The sequence below is a fragment of the Lissotriton vulgaris genome, unplaced genomic scaffold, assembly GCF_964263255.1.
Source record: "Lissotriton vulgaris unplaced genomic scaffold, aLisVul1.2 SCAFFOLD_2464, whole genome shotgun sequence".
In the NCBI taxonomy this organism is placed as follows: domain Eukaryota; kingdom Metazoa; phylum Chordata; class Amphibia; order Caudata; family Salamandridae; genus Lissotriton; species Lissotriton vulgaris.
The window spans coordinates 81662-103670 of record NW_028241331.1 but is presented as its reverse complement, the minus strand read 5'-3'; the positions used below and the strand labels follow the sequence as shown (position 1 = coordinate 103670).

The window sequence follows — 22009 nt, the reverse complement described above, 5'->3', positions numbered from 1 at the left end:
CTTGTTAACAAACTTAATTTCCATTTCCTTTATTACCTACCCCCACTTTCACCTATAGGACCTGTTGTAAGCAATTAGCCATTGGTAACGCTGTTAAAAGATAACAATAATGTGTAGTTACTGTAGATCACAGAAGTCATAAAAACTCTACAAAAGGCAGTGCTTCTTAAACCTTCTCCTCAATCTGTTTTTCTTATTCATCCTAAGGAAGAGAGAAATTGTAGATTCAGTTCCAATAAGTGTCCTACTGTTATCCCTTTTAATCTAGAATGTACCATGAACCAAACACCAGATTTGTATTACTGGAATACAATTCCAGTCATCTGTAATATGGAAGAGGCATCACTTATTGGTACAAAAATTACTTTTTGTTTACATAAAGCTCAGGTTGTCCCTTCCAAAACACGTTGGATGCCACTTTCTGACCTCTGTGACTGTATGGTTCCGGGTATGCCCTCTCTATGGTCTCAGAGGTATTATTAGTTCAATCTGTTATTTCCTATATTTGGATTTCTTGTGCTTGGTTGTGATATACATATGGTTTATTTGATGTCCTTGTGGTTTCTGTGATGCCCCTGTTTTTCCCAGACTAATATACCTAATGGTTTTTCAACTTTTGTGTGATACCATGTAGGAGAAGTGTGGCTCAATGGTTAAAGCTTCAGACCCTGATGCAGAGGTCTGGCCCGGGACCAGGGTTTAATTCTCGCCTCGGCTGGCCTTGGCGGGGTCTTGAGCTCTAAATTCCTCTGACCTGATTTCTCGCCTCGGTGCCTATTCTAATCATGGGTCCCACGCTGCAACTCTCTGCAATAGCTTGCTTAATCTCCACAACGGCCCCAACAGCGCTGGGATGCCTGGCTTAAGCTTGGGGATGCCCAGAAGTGGACATTCCACAGGGAAAAGCCAGGAAGGGTTCCTTAGCGGTATGTGTACAAGCGCCGGGAAACCCGGTCCGGGTAGCTGTGTGCTATACAAGTACAAAACATTTACATTTCTATATCTGATGTCATTTATTTGGAGTTTACAATGTCTCTGTCATATGAGTTCTGTTCTGTGTGTGATCTCCCTTTGGAGCTGATGTGTGTGAATTCTTTTTGGTCTCTGAGGTTCTCTCCCTGTGATGTACCCCCTGTGATAACTCATTTTGTTTGATCTGATGCCTGTAATATCTCTGAAATGACCCCCGTATGGTTTCTTTTGTGTCTCTTTTGTCTGTTTCACTTCTTACAGTGATTTCTGCAGTGTAATTACCTCTATATTCATAACATATGGGTTTCTTATTCTCCTTCAGTGTGGTTCCTGCAGATGTCTTTAAGTTGCTTCAACACTGGAACTTGGCAATGACCAGCGGCGCAGAGAAGGATGATTTGCACCTCACTCAGGAGGTACACGCAGCTGGTGCTACTGTAGTGATGTGTAGATGGGCAAACATTATGGGTCAGCTAGATGTTTCTGCTCTTCTATCATATAGTGTGACATAATGATATCTAATGTCCAGTATAACTCATAGAACAACAGATGAGTGCCATAGTGCTAGGAGGTGGTGGTGCACCCGATGATGATCCAGCGGGTGGGAAGCCCTGGTGATGTGGGGTAATAGCATTGTCCCCAAAGATCAAGCATTAAAGAGTGATGCCACGTTCGGGAGCACTGAGAGCCAAATTCATTAAGCAGTAAAGGTACCAGCCTAAATTGCCAACAGAAGGGATACCATTGCAGAAACAGAACTTTGATAGTATTCTTTTTAGAAAAATAATTAGCTGCCCTATTGTAGCTATTAGAGCGGAGAAGGTGAGCCCTGTCAGGGGGCACATCATGATGACCCTAGCATTGCCCTTTGCCTTATGCAGCAAGAGTCCTTGCACCAGCTGTGGTACATCATTATGTGACTAGTGATCAGGTTTGCTCATGCAAACTGTAATTTATAGTTAGGGCACCCGGTATTACTGTGTTTATTTTTTTAACATTTCTGTCTGTATTTATCCATATTTGTTTTTTCGTCATTTTATCTGTATTTATCCATACTTATTTTATGTTTTGCGTATAAATGAAGTTGTAAAAGTGTACATTTCCATATTTATTTAATTGATAGACCCACACTCATACTTTGATGTCGGTCGTGTTTTAGCTATTTAAGTTCCCAAATATTACATTACAATACATCCTGTGGTAAATGCTAGCATTATACCACAAATGTATATTGACATATGCAGTTATTTAACGAAATGTCATCCTGTTTTTTAATTTCAGATGCTGTTAATCTGCTCAGCTGTTAGGCTATAATTTAATAAAAACAGCACAGAGAGTCATTTAAAAGCAGCCAGATTGTCTGTATTTATCCACTTTTAAAAATAAATGCAGAGAGAAAACACTTTGTTTTCTGTCTGTATTTATGTGTAAAAATTAGTAAAAACAGAAAACAGGGAGCCTTATTTAGAATGCAGGGCACGTTATGCACATACTGTATAAAAGTTGGTAAACTCCTTTAAGAAGAAATGCAGATCTTGAAGTTTTGTTAAAAAGGTTTATTTAGATACATGACAGAAAGGGCAGCTCAGCCACCCAACAGGCTCTGCCCAAGATCAGTTTTAAATATAACATTCTACAGCCAACCACACATGAAAGTTTACACAACATAGCCATCCAAGTACAGAGGGGCACAGGTTCCTCACTCTGATCTCCTCCGAGAGATAACAACCGTACCAAGATTCCACACCCTATGATCAGACGTTTTGACAGCATTCTTAAAGATTTTAATAACCTTCAAGGGTTTAGAAAACTTGGACCCAGTAGCACACGTTCCAGGTTATTTAATAACATAGTCACAGACAGCAACCTTTGTGTTTTTGACAGCATTTCTCAAATCATACTGCACTTTGCTATTCAAACCCCTCTTATCTTCTCTTTGTTTCCAGTCTTCCGTGTCAGAGCCATGACGTTTGTCAGAAAGAAATTTATGAACCCCAGGAGGTTCCAAGAAAGTATCAGGTTGCCTTCCATGAAACAGGAGAAAAGGGGATTTTCCAGTTGTCGTGTGAAGAGAAAATCTCTAAACACAGGCCCTTTTTGAAAACCCCTCCTTCCAGTTGAGACAGTTGCTCTTAGCCAATGAAATAGTCTCCTTAAGAACACAATTAAATCTTTCTACAGTCCCATTGGACTGTGGATGCTAGAGGGCACAATTTGTATGCATAACCCCACGCCCCAGAAGAAAATCCTCCATTTCTTTTGACACAAGCTGTACCCCATTGTCCGTCAAGATTGTTTCAGGCAATCCTTCTCTACTAAATAATTCTTTTAGAAAATTGATTACTGTTTTAGTGTCTACAACCCTGGAGAAACTAACTTCAGGCCACCTGGGGAAAACCTCCATCACAACAATGATATAAGTATCCAGAGCCATGACCTCCTACAGGACCTAAAATGTCCAAGGCAATGTCCTTCCAAGGACCAATCGGGCGTGTTCTAACCACCATGGGTTGAGTTCTAGTTCTCATACTTTTTTTCATTCAGTTAGCATTGCACACAATCTCTTACCAAACGTTCGACCTGGCGATCCATTCAAGGCCACCAATAGGTGGACCGTAATCTCTCTTTAGTTTTGGAAATGCCCGAATGAGATTTATGAGCTTGTTCCATTAGTTCTTTGCGTAAAATAACCGGGGGAACTAGCCTATGGCCTCTCAACAACATGCCTTCACCAGAGGATACCTGGTCCCTTACACACCAAAACTTTTTACAAGATGAACCACGTTGTTCCTTGTTACACCATCCAGCACAAATGAGCTCCATAATGATCTGGAGAATCTCATCTTCCCGACAAGCATCCAGCCATCGTTTCTGTGAAATAGTCTCATACTCAATCTCACAAACAAAATCAGAGGATTTATTGAATCTTGGTTCGCTCTGTTCACCTTCCCTTTGTGAATCTAAACTCTTTACAGGCACTAATCTGGAAAGTGTATCAGCCACAAAATTCACAGAACCAGGAATGTATTTCACATAAAAGTCTTATGCTTGCAGACTCATTACCTATTTAGAAATTCTTGGTGAAATAAAGTCATTGCCTATACTGGTAAAAAACCTCACATAACAGTTTGTGATCTGTCTCGATCAAGAAGGAAGTGCCCCACAAAAATGTCTTCAACTTCTTGATAGCCCAATGGACTGCAATACCTACACTAAGCCTCTCTGAGACTCATAGAAATAAACATAATGGTGTTTTCTAGACCAGGACCACCTTGATATAAAACAGCACTCAGACCTTTGAGACTTGCTTCAGGTAGAGGGTTTTCTAGGATCAAAGTTGCGAAGTTTGGGTGCCTGAGAGAGTTTTGTCTTGACTTAGTCGAATTCACTTTAACACTCCACCCTCCACTCAAACTTAACTATCTTTTTCAATAAATTCCTCATGTTAAAGGAACCCTCTGCAAAATCTTTTATGAACTTATTGTAGTACTCTGCCATCCCCAGAAAACTGAAGAGTTCCGCTTTGGACGACTGTGAGACTAAATTCTTAATTGTATCGGCTAGTTCTGCTTTGGGCACCAGACCATCAGCTGTTATAGAATGCCCTAAGTAGTCTGTTTCACTGAGTCCAAACTTACATTTTTCCCACTTGATGGTGAGAATATGTGAATTTAACCTGTCTAGCTCCCGCCTGACCATGTTCAAATTCATCACACCCATAAACGAGTATGTCATCTTGGTATACACAGACACCAGGCAGACCGTGCAGTACTTTCTCCATGGCTCTTTGAAAACCTGAGGCGGCCGACACCAGACCAAAAGAGGCAAAAACACAAGAAGATGTGTGGGGATCAATCAAGAATAATCTAAGGGAGGAGGAGCTTAGCGCGCATCCAAGATGGTCGCGTGAGCAAAGGGCTCCAGGACCCTCGCCGCCTCCCGCATATATCCTGCCACGAATCCTGATACAGACGACGGGTTATTACGGACATGACCCTGCTGACATAAAAGCTCTTTTCAGGAATCGATTTGGATGCGGGGAACCGGACTTCCTCTACTCCGATAGTTGAAGGCCTACACCGAGGAGCAGCCCGGGACGCGAGTCCCCGAGATACCCTGGAGGCAATTGAACAACAACGGCTAGTGGAAGTCGACTGATGCCCCTGACGTACTTTCAGTTTCGTTTTCTGGTTCTTGTTTACTGAAACCGGCTGCCCTCTGACTTTGTTGGCCCATGGTCTAATTGGATTGTACGATTGTACAATGCGCCTCGTCTTCTGACTTTTCTCAGTTTGATTCGCGAGGAGCCATTTACACCAGGTCCCAAAGGCCCCTTCGGGGCTCGTCGCTCAACATGGCAAACAAGCCTGAAAGTGAGAGGCGGACGACCAAGACCACGCACCGAGGGGGTGCCATTCAATCCAATATCAATGGATCGCTGCACTCGCCCTAAGGATCCCCCAGTGGTATTGTTAAAACCTCGGACGAGCTTGGAGATGGCTCCCCAGTGACGGAGGAGTTGACTTTAAGAGACGTAATGGGCGCCATTGCGAGCATGAAAACATCCATGGGCCAGCAATACGAGACATTGGCCTTAAAGCTTGACACAGTGGCCATTGATGTCAACTTGATCAGAACTGATCTGGTGAAGACCAATGAACGGGTCAAGTCTCTGGATATCAAGACCGCCAGTCTCACAACCGACATGTCCGACCTCCAAACCGAGGTTCGTAATCTAAGAACTTCGAATGATTTGTTTGCCCGACGGCTGGATGACTTCGAAAGCCGATCGAGGCGCAACAATGTACGTATCATTGGGGTTCTGGAGAAGTCCACTGAATTGACGACGGATCTCCTTGTGGAGGACCTGATACTGAATCATCTCGCCCCTAAGGGCCTCAGTAACTTTTTTGCGGTGGAGCGTGCCCACAGAGTTCCAGGCGGGAAACACAAACCAGGGGCCCCGCCACGGCCCATAATAGCCAGAATTTTCAATTTCAGGGATAGAGACGCCATCCTGCAAGCCTCGAGGGCCAATGGCCCCACGAAATTCGAGAATGTGACTGTCAGCTACTACCCAGACTTCACCCAATCTGTACAGAAGCAGAGGTTGGGATTTATGGGGGTGAAACGGAGATTGAGAGACATGGGCTTGAAATACGCTATGCTCTTCCCTGCCCGACTACGCATTGAATACAATGAACGATTGCTCTTTTTTGATCGGCCTGAGGTCGTTAGTGACTGGCTGGATACTCTACCGACGCATCGAGACCGCACTGAGCAATCTGGAGGCGCAGATGGTGGCCCATTGGAACAAGAGGAGTGAGTGATGACCGGCGTGTGCAGTACATGGACTTTGCAGCAGAGGTTTGTTGACTTTTTGTGTTTGTAAATATAATGGTATATACCCAGAGGCGGCAGGGAAGACAGGACTCTTCCTCCTCCCGGGGTGTTTTTCTCTCTTTTTGTAGACTAGTTTCAGGTTAGGGCGACAGGCACACTGCAAGTTGGGGTGGTTTTTTGGACTATCGCAGGGGTGCAGGGTGGGGGGATGTGTTCCGGGGTTTTCTTGGGGGTGGTGGGGGGAACTTAGCTTTGTTTTGTATTGTTTTAGAGGCAATGTATCTTTGCATATTTTGGCTTTCATGTCCTTTTCGCTGTTAGGGGGAATCCGCCTTCATTCCTGGGATGGGGGTAGGGGGTTGAGGGTATTAAGTTGGAATGTCAATGGGTTGGGAGACATGATAAAAGGGGGGATATGGCAACAGTTTTTGAAACGTCTTTTCCCTGATATAGTTTTATTACAGGAAACTCACTTGATAGGGAACACATGCCACGCAATGAATAGGCGAGGTTATCGTCTAGTCGCACACTTCACCACTGGGTCGAGGGGGGCTGGTGTCCTTGTTAGGAACTCCCTCCCCTTGGAAGTGGATGATACTATCCTAGATGATAGGGGACGGCATGCCGCTATTATTGGCAGATGGGAGGGGAAGACGATTTCCATACTCTCCGTGTATGTTCCGCCAGGTTTACAAACTACGACATTTGCTGACTTGGGGATGGTGGTTTTGGGGTTCCCTGAAGGGTTTTTGCTTGTGAGTGGAGGTTTCAACTCTGTTGTCTGTGGTAGAGAGGATCGCAGCCCCCCTAGGAATCTTGCGAGGTCACAATCTTGGCTGGGTAATTTCCTGGATACACTGGGTCTGGTTGATTGTTGGAGGCTGATGCACCCTGGACTGGCACAGTACACTTTTCATTCGGGGGCACACAGGAGCCTTGCTAGGCTTGATTATGTCCTTATGCCGGCGGCGCAGACCGTCTCGGTGAGAGAGGTTAGACACCTGGCCAGGGGTATTTCGGACCACTCCCCACTATGGCTTTCTATTGATGTTCAGCTGGGAGCCGGGGGTCGAGTGGCCCCGATTAATCCCTGGCATCTCCGTAATCCTAAAAACCCGGGCGGGCGTGGTCAGGTCCATTGATCATTATTTTGCTGAAAATGTGGGGTCGGTGTCCTCCTCCATTTCGCTATGGGAAGCCTTCAAGACGGTAATCCGGGGTCAAACTCTGTCGTTGATTGCCTGTGCTAAGAAAAGTAAGAATGAGGAGGTTGTACGACTGGAGGCTGAAATCGCTGCCTTGAAGGGAGAGTTGGAATCTGGGGTCACGCAGGATAAGCTGCATGCTTTAAACCTTAAACAGTTTGACTATAGAGCCCTGGTGATTGACGCTGCCAAGGCCATGAGTCGTGAGCAACAGGGGCGACTGTATGATGTGGGAGATAAAGCGGGGAAGTTGATTGCTTAGTTGGACAAGAAGGAAAGACTGAACCGTGTTGTGCCTGTTATTGAGAGAGCGGATGGAATGCGTATGGTTGATCCTGTGGAGATAGTGGAGGGTTTCGCACATCATTTCCAAACGTGTATGCGCCAGTCTCAGACAGACCGGAGGTGGACTCGCATTTATTGCTTAGAGATATCGCATTGCCTTGCTTGTCTGATTCTGACAGAGAGCCTATGGAGGCGGAATTTTCCAACGATGAAATAGCGCTCGCTATTCGCTCCATCCGCTCGGGAAAAGCTACAGGCTCGAACGGCATCCCCATTGAATTGTATAAGCTGGTCCGAACAAAATGGTGCCGTATCTTCGTGAGATGTTTCTGGAGTCGCGAGATGTCGGGTCCCTTCCCAGAGACCAGAGACTTGCGTCCATTGTTGTAATTCATAAAGACGGGAAACCCCGGGACCTATGTGGGTCTTACAGACCGATATCACTTTTGAATGCCGAACCTAAGATCTTGGCGAAACTGCTAGCAAACCGGCTAATTAAGGTGATTGGTGACCTGATACACCCGGACCAGTCCGGATTCATTCCTCATCGGAATACCGCACTGAATCTGCGTCGCCTTCATGGCGTCCTCGCGAGAGCAGAGTCGTTACGTGAGCCGGCCATCTTGGTCTCCTTGGATGCCACAATGGCCTTCGACACCGTGGAATGGCCATACTTGTGGGCGGCTCTCGCAAAGTTCGGTTTTGGCCCAGCGTTCATCTGTTGGGTCAAACTCCTTTATGAGGATCCGCTGGCCCAGGTGGTTGTTAATGGCAGGGTCTCGGAATCCTTTATTCTCGGGAGGGGCACGCGACAGGGATGCCCTTTAAAAAAAAACAATAATCTAAGGTAGGAAAACAATATATTAGTCCCTCCACTTGGGCGCCTAGTCCCCATGTAATTACTTTAAATAATTCAACCACTCCCAAAATTTCCAAATTTTTTCAAACCAATTTCATATGTATTTTTCATGCATATTTTCAAACAGTCAAAGACATTACACATAAAACATCAAAACTTGATGTTAAAAGAGAAAAAAGCATTCCTAATGCCTTCCTACTCATCCATTCTATTCCTTGTTGCGGAACAATACAAATATGTAGGCAATCCGAGGGGAGATAGTCCAATACACACAAATGAGGGATATTTCCACCTCCACTTAGTCCATGTGTTGTGTGTATTTATATCCTCTTCGTCTGATCGACGTGTTTCGGCCCATTGATTCTGGCCTCATCAGGACATCGACAACAAAAGAAAGAAAGAGCACCTACAACATTTTTTGTATAAATCAATGTCTTATATACTCTGCTCTCCTTGAATGAAAAAACACATCTCTCTCATGCATGAAAACATGCAAGCACCTTAAAATCCGTGTTACCTTCTCACCCTCAATATCAATAAAGAATCAAATGACAGAACGTCCGACAGATAATATCACCTCAGTGTATTGCAAGCACTACCGTGCTGAGAAGAAACAAGAGTGCCCTCCTCCTCTGTGTCTGGCCACAGCAATTATACGATCAAGAACTACAAAAACGTGTGCTCTAGAACTAAAAAAACGGAATAAACAACCATGATTTTGGCCGATGTGCTCATAACGTGCTAAGTGTGTCCCATGAGATGATGGTCTACCTCTACCCTGTACAAATCCACTCACAGTGTTACGCAAGGAAGCTAAGCAAGCATGACTTCAGACTTGCTCAGCTCAGAGAAACCTGAAAGGGCAAAATTAAAGACCCAGTCAGGAGCTTGTATTGCGCCTTGTGTTGTCCATAAACCCCTCCAGTATGTGCTCACACAAGTACCTGGAAATGTTATGGCTTGCCGTGATGGCCTCTCGCATAGTTCATTAAGATTGTGCTGCTCCTACATGAGGCCTGAATCAGTGTGTCGACCTGATGAAGAGGAGGTGCCCAAGAAATTGAAAATTATATGTAGCATTGTATAAATACAACACATGGACTAAGTGGAGATGGAAGTATCCCTCATTTTTGTGTGAAATGGACTATCTCCCCTCGGATTGCCTAAATATTTGTCTTGTTCTGCAACCGGGAATAGAAAAGATGGGTAGGAAGGGATTAGGAATGCTATTTGCTCTTTGAACGTCGAGTTTTGATGTTTTATGTGTAATGTCTTTAACTGTGTGAAAAATACATGAAAAATACATATAAAATTGGTTTGAAAAAATTGTGGAAAGTTTGGTGAGTGGTTGAATTCTTTAATGAAATCACCTAGGGACTTAGCGCCCAAGTGGAAGGACTAATATAATGTTTTCCTACCTTAGATGTTTCTTAATTGATCCCCACACATCTTCTTGTGTTTTTGCCTCTGTTTGCTTTTCGCCCAGATGTGCTGGGGGATTAGGGCAAAATGCAAAAATATAAGGGAGAAACCCTGATGCTAAGAAAAGGGATGGGTCTGTCAAGCACAACAACAAAGTATTCCCTTTTCAACTAGAATGATTGTAACCGTGATGGTTATACGAGTAAATCTTATAACCACCCCCACTCTCAATCACCAGAGAAGGCGGAAGGGCATCACTGTGCCTCTTGGTCTTGCTCCCATTCTACAGAGGAGGAAATTCCAGCCCTGGTCTCGATGCACCCTGATTTCCCTGGTCAGTTGTTACTGTTGCATGATACAGAGCCCGTTAGGGATACCACGCTGAGCATATTCAGCACACCTGTGGCTCCCCCTGCGGCATGCCTCTGGGCCCGAGTATCCACAGGGGTCTCTAATCTGGTCACTGCCTGCTAATCCATCCGCAGTACAATTGTGCCCCTCAAATTCACTTCGGGTTCCACACCGGCATTAGTGCTGAATTTGATTCCAGCGCCAAATCCCAACATGTCTCTGGTGCTACAGGAGTTGCCGCCATTGTTCAGTCTTTCCGACTCACCAACTTTTTGACTCAGACCGTGACTAGAGTCAGGCAAATGGAGACAATAATGTGGGTCCCGGGGAGGCAAATTTGCCCTACCTCATTATGAGGTAAACTTGTATATGAACATGCAGGATGCCAGTGCACTGGATACTGCACACAATACTCGGTTGTGTTTTTGCCTTGCCCTGAAGTCGGTCATCGCCAGCTGTCTCCTGGGACGCTACACCCATTCACACTGGGACATGGTTGGATGAGATCTTACTAGCAATTTCAGAAGTCTTTCAGACTTCCTTGACTCAAACCAATTAGAATGGCTGGATTATGACCAATTTTGTCATCGGATCAAGCCTAGACACCACTGATTGTCTAGACGGGCAATTGGGACAACATATGTTTCCACCAAAACCCATTTGTGCTTCCACAGTGGGAATTAAATGTGATTCTCACTTTTGTAATGTGGACCCCTTTCGAGCCTATGCACAGTTTTCTATTATATCTCTTGACCTTGAAAATAGTCTTTCTAGTCCCAATAAAATCTGCTCACTGCATGACTAAGCTTCAGGCCCTCTCGGCCCAGCTGCCTTTTACCACCTTTTTTTCTGGGCAAACTGGTTTTGAGAACCTGAGCTGCGTTCAGACAAAAAATTTGACCTCTTTTCATATTGAACAAGCTATAATGCTTGAACCCTAAAAGAGTGCTGAGCTTTTATATGAATTATACCATCGGGTGGAGATGATCAGAGGCTTGTGGGGTTCTCTGGAGCAAACAAATTTAAGGTGATGCAGAAGCAGACTATATTACAATGGGTAGTAATTGAAAAGTGCCATTTTTGCATGGTGTACCCCGAAGTTTTTGTCTTCACTATATCTGCTTTCTGTATAACTCTGTGCACTTTACCCCTTCTAATCAGCAGTAAAGTGTCTGTTCTCCCCCTTTCAACATGATGAAATTGGAATACACCTAATTGGCATATTTGACTTACCTATAAGTGAGTAGTATATGGTGCAAAGTGTACACAGCCTGGAAGATAAATGTCACCAATGAGCTTCAGCCCTACTATTTTTGGCCTGGCTGTGCAGTTTTAAAACTGCAAATTTGACTTGTCAAAATAACCCTTTTCATGAGCCTAGACTTTCCTATTAAATGTTAATAAGCCACCCATAAGGCAGAGTGCATGTAGGACATGTAAAGGTTTAATGTTAAACAAGTCCTGACAGTGAAAATGCCTTAAAAGCTGTTTTCCCTTTAGCAGAGTTGGCTGTTCCATAGGAAAGCATTGGGAGACAATATTACATTTATTAATTTTATCTCCGACAAGGAAATAGGTAAAAAGTAAATTTTTGAACTTTTTGAACTATTTATTACAAGGCCAATTCAGTGGTGTATACAAATTTGTACTAAATATTTTGGAAAAGGTAGTTTTAGAAAGTTATGTTTTCTCTGCCTCGTCCGTCTAGATACCCATTTGCATGAGCTTCAACTGTCACCTACAGCTAAATACCCCCTTTGATGAGTAAGAACTTGCTCCCAGAGGAGGGACAAAGGGCCTTTGGTGTGGAGGTGTTGTGCCCTTTTTTTTTTTCACAACAAGTTTATTGATAAAGATGAGCATATGAGTTAGAGTGGCATCCCATAATCAGGACGATACCACCAGACATTTTTGTTACAATTACAATATAAGTCTGAGCGTTTATGCAAGGAACCAATGTAATCAAGGATACAAGGAAACAGTAACCCCACCATCATCTTTTCAGTTATCTACCCACCCAACTCCCAGAGCCCTCCCTGGACCCGCCCTAACCCCATGCATGTGTGTACGAACTGTGTTAACGTAAGCTCTTGACGTGTCTAGTATGTGTGTGGGAATGGGTTTCGCCGGGTCATATGGGGCTAAAGGTCCTCCTCTTGTTCCGCCGGGGGGTCTAGTGTCAAGCCTCTGTAGTCTGCCCACCTCTTCCATATTTTAAAATGTTTACGAGGGCATCCTCGTGCCTCAAAGATTGGTCTCTCTAGACCCATACAGAAGTCCATACCAGCCTTCCATGCAGTCAGGGGGGGGGCCTCACGTCCTTCCATGCTCGGGCCATGTCTCTTTTGGCTACCACCAGCCCCAGGAGGAGTAGGTGTCTCTTATAGATATTACCGCCAACCCCTTCCAGGATGTGCAATAGGCCCAGACGGTGAGTACGGGGAAGGGACTAGCCCAGCACCTCCGACAGGCAGCCCCATACACCCCTCCAGAAGCCAACCAGTTTGGAGCACGCCCATACTGTGTGGAGCAACGTACCCACTTCTGTCCCACATCGCAGACACTCCGGAGACCCAATCAGGCCCGCCTTCCACAGTCGCTCTTGGGTATAGTAGGCCCTATGAAGAATCTTGAACTGTATGAGCCGAAACCGTATCGCTATAGCCGCACCCCTCGGGGATTCTAAGGCCTCCCGCCAATCATCCTCATCTAACGGACCGATATCTGCCTCCAAGGTCGCCTTTAGTGGAAGAAGGGTGGAAGAGCAATGGGTGATCATAGTCTGGTAAATGCGTGATACCTTCTTGTCCCCAAGGTCACCCATGAAGACCTTTGCTTCAATTGGGCTGAATTCAGGGAGTGAGTCAAGGTTGGTTATACTGGGCGTCAGCGCATGCCGGAATTGTAAATATCGAAAAAATTGAGATTGGTGCATATCGAATTCGGTACTGAGGGCCTGAAAGGACTTGAGAGTCGTCCCGGACATCACATGTCCTAGCTGCGAGATGCCTATAGTGTCCCAGCCATCAAAGCCTGATAATTTAGACAGTTCGGGTAGTAAACCGTTACGCCATAGTGGCGTTTCCGCGGTCAGTCTGCCCCACCAGCCCATGCGACGCAAGGCCTGTCGCCATATCGCAAAGACCAGTTTAGTGACCCTCGGCAGCGACCGACGTAGTCGGGGTGAGTATAGGATGGTGTGGAGCGAGTTATCGCCCATCAATGCACGTTCTAGGGCATAGGCTGGATCCCCACCGTCACCATACCACCATTCATTTAGAACAAGGAGATGAGCGGCTTGGTAGTATGACTGCATATCCGAGGTGGCCAATCCCCCACATTATGTGGACAAAAAGCATGTGCGCAGCGCCACTCTGGCAGCACCTCCAGCCCAAAGGAAGCGGCCCAGCACTGAGTTAACCTGCCGAAACCACTGGGGCGGGATAGGATGTGGATGGTTCTGTAGTTGGTAGAGTAGGCGCGGAAGCGCAACCATCTTAAAAATAGCAGACCGGCCAAAGATCGATAGGGGCATTCGAGACCAAGTTTTGACATCCGTCTGGACCCGCTCCCAGACGGGCAGTATATTACGTTCCCAAGCAGTATCCGCCGAGTTTGAGAGAAACACCCCGAGGTATTTCAGACCAGCTGTGGCCATTTGCAATTCCGAGGCCCAGGGATCTGTCACCGTGCCTCCAGGTAGTACCCATAGGGTGGATTTACGCAAATTTAGATATAAACCTGAAACCTCCCCTAACAGTTGCATGACCTCCAGGACACGTGGGCCGGAGCGCTGCAAATCGGTAAGGAAGAAGAGGACATCGTCCGCGTATAGCGCAATCTTATCTGTCAGGGTGGCATTCCACACAAAGCCCCGTATCAGCACATCGCTGCGCACTCTGGCAGCCAGGGGTTCCATGGCCAAGGCAAATAGATAGGGGGAAAGGGGGCATCCCTGCCTAGTCCCCCGGCCAATGCGGAATGTCTCTGACACCGCCCCAGCGACGCGCACCGAGGCTGTGATGTCCGTATAGAGTAGTTTGATATATGACCGGAAGGTTGGGCCTAGGTTGAGCCAAGATAGCAGTGTAAAGATGTACGACCAGCTAACCGAGTCGAAGGCCTTGTTGATGTCGGCCAACAATAACGCCGCCTGGTCCCCTAAGGCTCCAACAGCGTCGATCGCCGCCTGTGCCCGTCGGATATTATGTTGCGTCGCCCTGTGGGGCATGAAGCCTGCCTGATCCGAGTGGACCAGGTCTGTGATATATGGAGCCAGACGGTTTGCTAGGGCCTTGGCCAATATTTTGGCCTCGATATTGATGAGGGAAATGGGTCTATACGAGTCATGGCTACCTGGGGGTCTACCAGGCTTCTGAAAGACCACTATTTCAGCATGGCGCCAGTCGGGGGGTATTGTGCCCCGTGCTCGTGCCACCTCAAGAACTCGGCGATAGTGTGGCCCCAGCTGTACATGAATTTTTTTTAAAAATTCACTGGTAGCCATTTGGACCAGGAGCCTTACCAGCATTGAGTTGCCCCAGAGCGTCTCCCAGCTCCTCCGCTGTGAGGGGCGCATCTAAGGCCTTCTTGGTCTCGTCCGACACTTGTATGGGCGGCAGTTCTGCGAGAAACCGGGTTAAGTCACCCTCAGGCAATTGGTCGCATGAGGCGTATTGGGCTTTAAAGTACGTGGCGAAGCTCGCAGCCAACTCGTTAGGGTCAGTCAGGACCTCCCCATTATTGTCTGTGAGACCCGGTAACATGAGGGGTTGGAAGTTGTGTTGGCATAATCTATGGAGCATTGAGCACGACTTGTCCCCCCATTGATACACCCTACTTCTTGTGGCCAGCCACGCCTGTCTGGCTTCATCCATCAATAGGGATGCGTACGATTGCTGTGCCTGCAGAAGCAGCCGAAATCCGATCTCATCGCCACCCTCGCGGTGTTCCTGTTCTAGGGTCACCACTCGCTCAGCCGCTTCCGCAGTCTGTTCCCGGCGCCGCCGACGGGCCTCCGAGCACCATGCGATATCTACTCCCCGTATGGTAGGTTTCATAGCCTCCCACACCATTTCTATGTCAGCCCCCTCTATCAGGTTCTCCCGCCAATAGTGGTCTATGGTTTCTCGCAAATGTTTAGTATACGCCGGTTGTAGTAGATGCCACGAGGACATCCTCCACCTGAACGGCTGCCGTTTTCGCAGGAGGTCTACTCTAACTGAAACGGGGGAGTGGTCGGATAGGCCTCTCGGCAAGATGTCAGCGCTCTTCACCCTACTCAAGCATTCTCGAGGTAGAAACACATAATCTAAGCGTGAGAATGACCCATGTACCGCTGAGACATAGGTACACTCACGGGTTGCAGGGTGCATATGTCGCCAAGCATCCACCCAGCCCAGCCCCTCACTCATTGCATGCAATCTGGTGGGTGGAAGGGAACGGGGGGTGTTCCGGTTACCTCCTGACGCCTCCGGCGATCCATACATACATCCATCACGTCATTCCAATCTCCCCCAATTACTGCCATGGACCCGGAGACGTCTTCCCACACTGCGAACAGCCTCTCAGCCAGGGCCCACTGCAGGGGGGGGGGGGGGGGGGGGGGGCGTATACACTCCCAAACACCACCGGTTCCGTGCCCACCATGCCTTTAACAAACAGGTAGCGACCCTGGGGATCCACCCATTGCTTCTCATGTACGTATGCTACCCTGCGGTGTATCAATATGGCCACTCCCCTGGATCCCCTGGAAAACCCCGCATGGAAAACCTGCTGATAACCAAACCTCTGCAGGCCCAGTGCCTTTGTGCCCATCATGTGAGTTTCTTGGAGCAATAACACATCCGCCGCTTCCTTTTTCCCCCATCGTAACACTGCCCCACGTTTAATTTTGTCTAGTAAACCCCTGACATTCCACGTAATTACCCGCATAGAGTCTTCCGGGAGTCGACGAGTCGATTCAGCCATAGTCCATTAGAGTCCACCATGTGAGCCCCCATTCCAGCGCCACCCACCGCACGTCACACGGACCATCATTACGACACACACATGCATTTTACTATCTACCCCAGAAAAAAACACCAATCCCCTAGTCCCACAATCCCCAACAGTTCCCAACCCCAACTCAGCAGCCACAACCCTGACCGCCCATCCCCTGCCTCCCCCACCCTATACCTCAATGAACTATGAAGTACCTGTCGCGGCATGGGTAGTCCCGAGACCAAAACAGAGGGCTCGGGCCCACCCATACCAATGGATCCCAACATCCCAAAAAGGAACAGCGAACTCACCCCCCCTCCCTCAGTGTCCCTCTCTCGAACGGGAGAGTGGTAGCCACTATCATTTAGTCCCCGAACCCCCACCCCACAACCCTATCCACGCTCAGGAGACATAAGCAATATCGTCTCAAGGCTGCGATACAGCCAGTGATACAGCGGGTCTCAGGCGACCAGGTGCACCCATCCAGGATTCACAGCATTAACAGCAGAAGAAGAGGGAGCCGAGGCCCCGGAATCGTCAGTGGTCCGTGCCAGATTGTTCTGAGTCCTCGGTTCTACCAGTGTCCTGTGCGCCATCGGCCGAGGCTGCGCGCTTGCGTGATTTTGAGCGTTTATTCCGTCCGTGCCTTGACGTCCGGTCTCTTTGTGCCCTCGGCGAGCCCTCAGGGGAGCCCGGATTGAGCCCTGGTTGAGAATTCGGTCTGACCTGCACCGTTTCATCTGTCCATCTGAACAGGTCCTCCGGTGTATCAAAGAACAGTGTCCGTGATTGGAAGATCACCCTCAGGCGCGCCGGGTACAGCAGGGAATATTGTAGCTTAAGGCCTCTCAACTTTGCCTTGGCGGCCATGAAAGAATGGCGCTGCTGCTGGACGAGTTTGGTGTAGTCAGGGAAGACCAAGATCTTTTGATTTTCATAGAGGAGGGTTTCCTTATTTCTAGCTTCCCTCAGTATGGCGTCCCTGTCGTGATAGTTCAACAGCCGAGCGATTACCGCCCTAGGTCGCTCGCCCTCAGGTGGTTTTTGCGTCAAGGCGCGGTGTGCTCTTTCAACAATGACGATTTAGAAAAGGGGGGTGGTGATGAACAGAGTGTCTGAGTTAAACAGACCACTCTTACCCAGTCCAAAGATCAGGGCTTGATCCATCACGGTTATTTATCTCACTGCCCCATCCCAGCTCAGAACCTGGCTATATGCAAATCAGTCTGTCCCTGGCCCAGTGCATCATGGGAACAGGGCAGACTAAACTACCAAGCCAATTCTTCACCAGAAAGGAGACAAGCTACCGGGGACCGGTTTCTGGCATTTCAGCCTTCTTCGGCCCGGCTTGCTTGAATCCTGATGGAGCAGTGAGAAAGGGACTCATGTCTGAGTATACCCTGCCACACCTATGGTGGCCAAAAACGATTTAGAAAAGGGGGGTGGTGATGAACAGAGTGTCTGAGTTAAACAGACCACTCTTACCCAGTCCAAAGATCAGGGCTTGATCCATCACCGTTATTTATCTCACTGCCCCATCCCAGCTCAGAACCTGGCTATATGCAAATCAGTCTGTCCCTGGCCCAGTGCATCATGGGAACAGGGCAGACTAAACTACCAAGCCAATTCTTCACCAGAAAGGAGACAAGCTACCGGGGACCGGTTTCTGGCATTTCAGCCTTCTTTGGCCCGGCTTGCTTGAATCCTGATGGAGCAGTGAGAAAGGGACTCATGTCTGAGTATACCCTGCCACACCTATAGTGGCCAAAAACGATTTAGAAAAGGGGGGTGGTGATGAACAGAGTGTCTGAGTTAAACAGACCACTCTTACCCAGTCCAAAGATCAGGGCTTGATCCGTCACCGTTATTTATCTCACTGCCCCATCCCAGCTCATCTAGCCCTGATCTCTTGACTGGGTGAGAGCTTTCTGCTTAATTCAGAGACTCTGTTGTAAATATTTTTGTCCACCCTAAGCGTGGAAGGGTATTCTCAGATGTGAGACCCTTGCTCATTGCACCATCAGGATTCAAGCAAACCGGGCCGAAGACGGCTGTAATGCCAGAAACCGGTCCCCGGGAGCTTGTTTCCTTCCCAGTGTAAGAATTGGCTTTTGTAGTTTGGTTTGCCCTGTTCCCATCATGCACTGGGACAGGAACAGACTAATTTGCATACAGCCAGGTTCTGAAACTGGGATGGTGCAGTGAGCTAAAAAACGGTGTTGGATCTAGCCCTGATCTCTTGACTGGGTGAGAGCTTTCTGCTTAATTCAGAGACTCTGTCCCTCACCACCCCTTGTTGTAAATATCTTTCAACAATGAAGCAGGCAGATAGCGACCCTGGGGGCATCCACGATCCCAGCCACTGTGTGAGGAATTGTTCCATGCTACCCTTCTCACAGCGCTTCGGAAATCCAAGGAAGCGGAGGTTGTTGCCTCTACTCACTGCTGCTGCCAGTCGGTCCGAAGATTCGCCTTGGTACGCCCACCGCTGATCTGGATCTCCAGGGCGTCCGTCCCCCTCCGACGCTGCCGGCCTCGGGCGGGCGCCGGGCCGCGAAAATCGAGGTCCCGGCTGTGCCCGGGCCACCAGGCCGCCGCAGCTGCTCCGGTCCGCTGGCCGCGTCCACACCTCTTTCAGGCCCAGCCAGGCCCCAGGAGAAAAATCGCCAGCAGTCACTCGGCCTTAGGGCAAGCGGACGCCGCGGCCGTCCCCGGGCCCCGATGCACTCCACAGCTGCTCCAAAATCGAGGCCCCGGCTGCTCCGCAGTCCACTAGGCCGCACCTCTCTCCCCGCTGCCCAGCTCCGCTCGGGAGCGTGACATCGCCACCGAACACACCGGACGGTCACTGGCACACTCGGTAAGCTTAGCCCCGTTTTGGTTGCGGGTCTCGGGCTCGGGGACCAGGATAAGTCGTCGGATTAATGGCGGGCCGGCGGGAGCTCTAGCAGGCTGCGACTGCCATCACCGCTCGCGTAGCCACGCCCCCTGGTGTTGTGCCCTTTTGACAGATGAAAAAACGAGTAGAAATGAAGATATTTCTCCTCGGGACGCCTCACTTGGGAGGCGTAGCATTTCGACGCATTCCCAGGTCTACCACTAATGGTAAATCTGAAAACCTGCCTAAATCCATGGGTGGATGCGTGGGAACACCCATGATCCACCCATGGAACGCCTTCCTGGGGCAGATTAACACAGGGCTGTAATTTGCGTTGCCTTGCGTTAGATTTATTAAGCAATGCAGGGCCTTGCAAGGTGGCCGTGCGTGGCTTGAAAATTCTGACTTTAGTGTTGTGTCGCCCTTGGGGGGCACAAGGGCGACGCAACCCTATGATAAAAATGTCCCTGGGTATTAATGATAAGGGAGACTATTTTGCCCATGTAGAACACTTAACATCTTTTTTATAGCATTGAGAATTACTCTGTAACAACATGAGTAATATATGCAATTAATGGTAACAAACCCAGTGTGTACAAATTAATTCCTACTTTATAATTTATATACATACAAATATCCCAAATTGATTTGTAGTCAGAAGTTCACTAGAAAACCTCCATAAGAATGGTGGCAAACCTTAAAACATTTTTTTAAAGTGTACTGTGAAACTGCAAACAGTGCAGTATGATACACAGTTATAAAATATATACAATTAAAAAGTCAGCACATAATTTTTTTTATAAAGGAGCCTGAAGTATATATAACATTTCAAACCATCTCCAGGTTTTTGAAAGATGTTGAAGTTTCAACCCAAAGGATCACATTTAGTGCAAAGTCATCATCCTGTTACAGAGGCTAGGGCACTTAAAGAAACCATCATTAAAATGGGGTTGAAATCAATTTGAAGGGTTCCTAATAACTAGTTGAGTTGGTGACAAACATAACTAAGTCAATAAGCAACAGGTCACTCATTGTTAAAGGGTTCAAGAATAAAAACTTTAAAGCAAGGGATCCTTATGAAAGAAATCAAAGAACTTTGGGATATTCCCTTGTACGGTGAAGAGTATGTGCAATAAAATACATCAATAATCCACAAGTGACACTACATTACCTGACCAAATGTGTGTAATCCGGCTGAGTATTAGGCATATGCATTTGTAAAATACTGTTGATCATTTTCTCGCACATGAAAATGCCATCAGCGTCATCTAATGGTACCTTTTTGATACCCAGGTTACCGGCCTCCACACAGCGATGGTTCGATGGATGGTCAATTTGCTCCTCTTCCTGGTTCCTAACTTTCCTTCGCATGATACGCCCATACCACTGACTCCCGCAGAGTTTCCTGAAGAAGACATGGTTACACAGGGAGCAAGCGTGGAAGAGCTGGTAAAGGATGCCTGCTTGCTGTCGCAGAAGCTGAAACAGTTCTCTTCATACATGGTCAGGTATTGAAATCACTATGGACTCATATTCACCCCTGAAGGGAAGCGTTGTTCCTCTAGCTTGATCTTCTTTTTTTTCATCTGAATGCTCTCTAGACCCCTCGAGTGAAATGAACTGTAAACTTTCTTAAGTGTACAGTCATCCTTTTTTAAAATGCCTAATGCAAATAAATCGCCTTGAGTGTTGTCAAATCCCTGCTCATTAATTAGGAAGAATATGCCCTATGGCTGCACATTCCGGGTTTGGATAGGGCCAATGGGAACAAATGTGTCCATATTTAACTCTAATCAGGTCAAAACTGAATATATTTCACCAAAGCCAATAGAGCTTGTACTTTTAGTACAAAACAGTGGGTGGAGATTCCTTCAACAGAAATGTTTACTCCACCATTGACGGCTAGACTGCCTATCATACTATTAGACTGATATAATAAATGGAGCTGACAAACCCGGTTGTAAAAATATGTCTCTCATTTCTTTATTACAGGCTAGTCACCTGTAATAAAGAAATAACATAGCTGCTCAACTGTAATAGCTTATTACAATTGAGCTCTGATGTCACAATGGCTGCTACCAGCAACCAGGATGAAAAGCAAGACATGGAGCATAATTACAGCCACAATTCAAACAAGGAAAACTGGAACTGTCTTTCTGTTCTTCTGATATAGTTCTCCAAACATAAAAAGTGATCAGCAGAATGGAGATATTTATGCAGCATATTTAGGTTTTCTACACTATAGCACATTGCAGGAACGATACAATCTCAACATATGTCTACACAGTCTAAGCCACATCATTTTTAACCTGACTAACATTTAATTGATTCTGAAATGTTTTTTCCCAACTACTGACTATTTTTTGGTGTGTTTAATTTCTCAGAACAGATTTTTGTTTTTTTCTTCTTGTATGCAATGCACATGAATGAGAAACACACGAAGAATTTAAGCAGTTTATGGGAAGGGTGATTGTGTTACCATGTATCATAAGGAATAAAATATTGTCTGTTGTACATTAAAAGGATACTGCAAGTCACCTCGGAGTTCCACGACCTTATAAGGTCGTTAACATTTGCCCTTGTTCCTCTATATGGTCATGGAACTCCTTGGTGACTTTCCATATCCTTCTAATGTATGACAGGGGACAGGGGTACTTCAGCCCATATATTTCATTTGTCCTACTGTATCCTTGTAATATACTAATTGTTCAT

General features: G+C 47.0%; 1 protein-coding gene across 1 annotated transcript in view; it reads left to right on the top strand.

Annotated features, from left to right (window-relative positions):
• LOC147671992 (axonemal dynein light chain domain-containing protein 1-like) overlaps positions 1 to 22009 on the top strand; it is a gene marked incomplete at its 3' end in the record, with an annotated part of 350388 nt that overhangs the window by 256431 nt on the left and 71948 nt on the right. Inside the window, exons 16-17 of the mRNA XM_086948070.1 lie at positions 1295 to 1388; positions 20591 to 20805. Of these exons, the coding sequence (XP_086804196.1) occupies positions 1295 to 1388; positions 20591 to 20805 (309 nt within the window). The remainder of the gene's footprint in view (positions 1 to 1294; positions 1389 to 20590; positions 20806 to 22009) is intronic.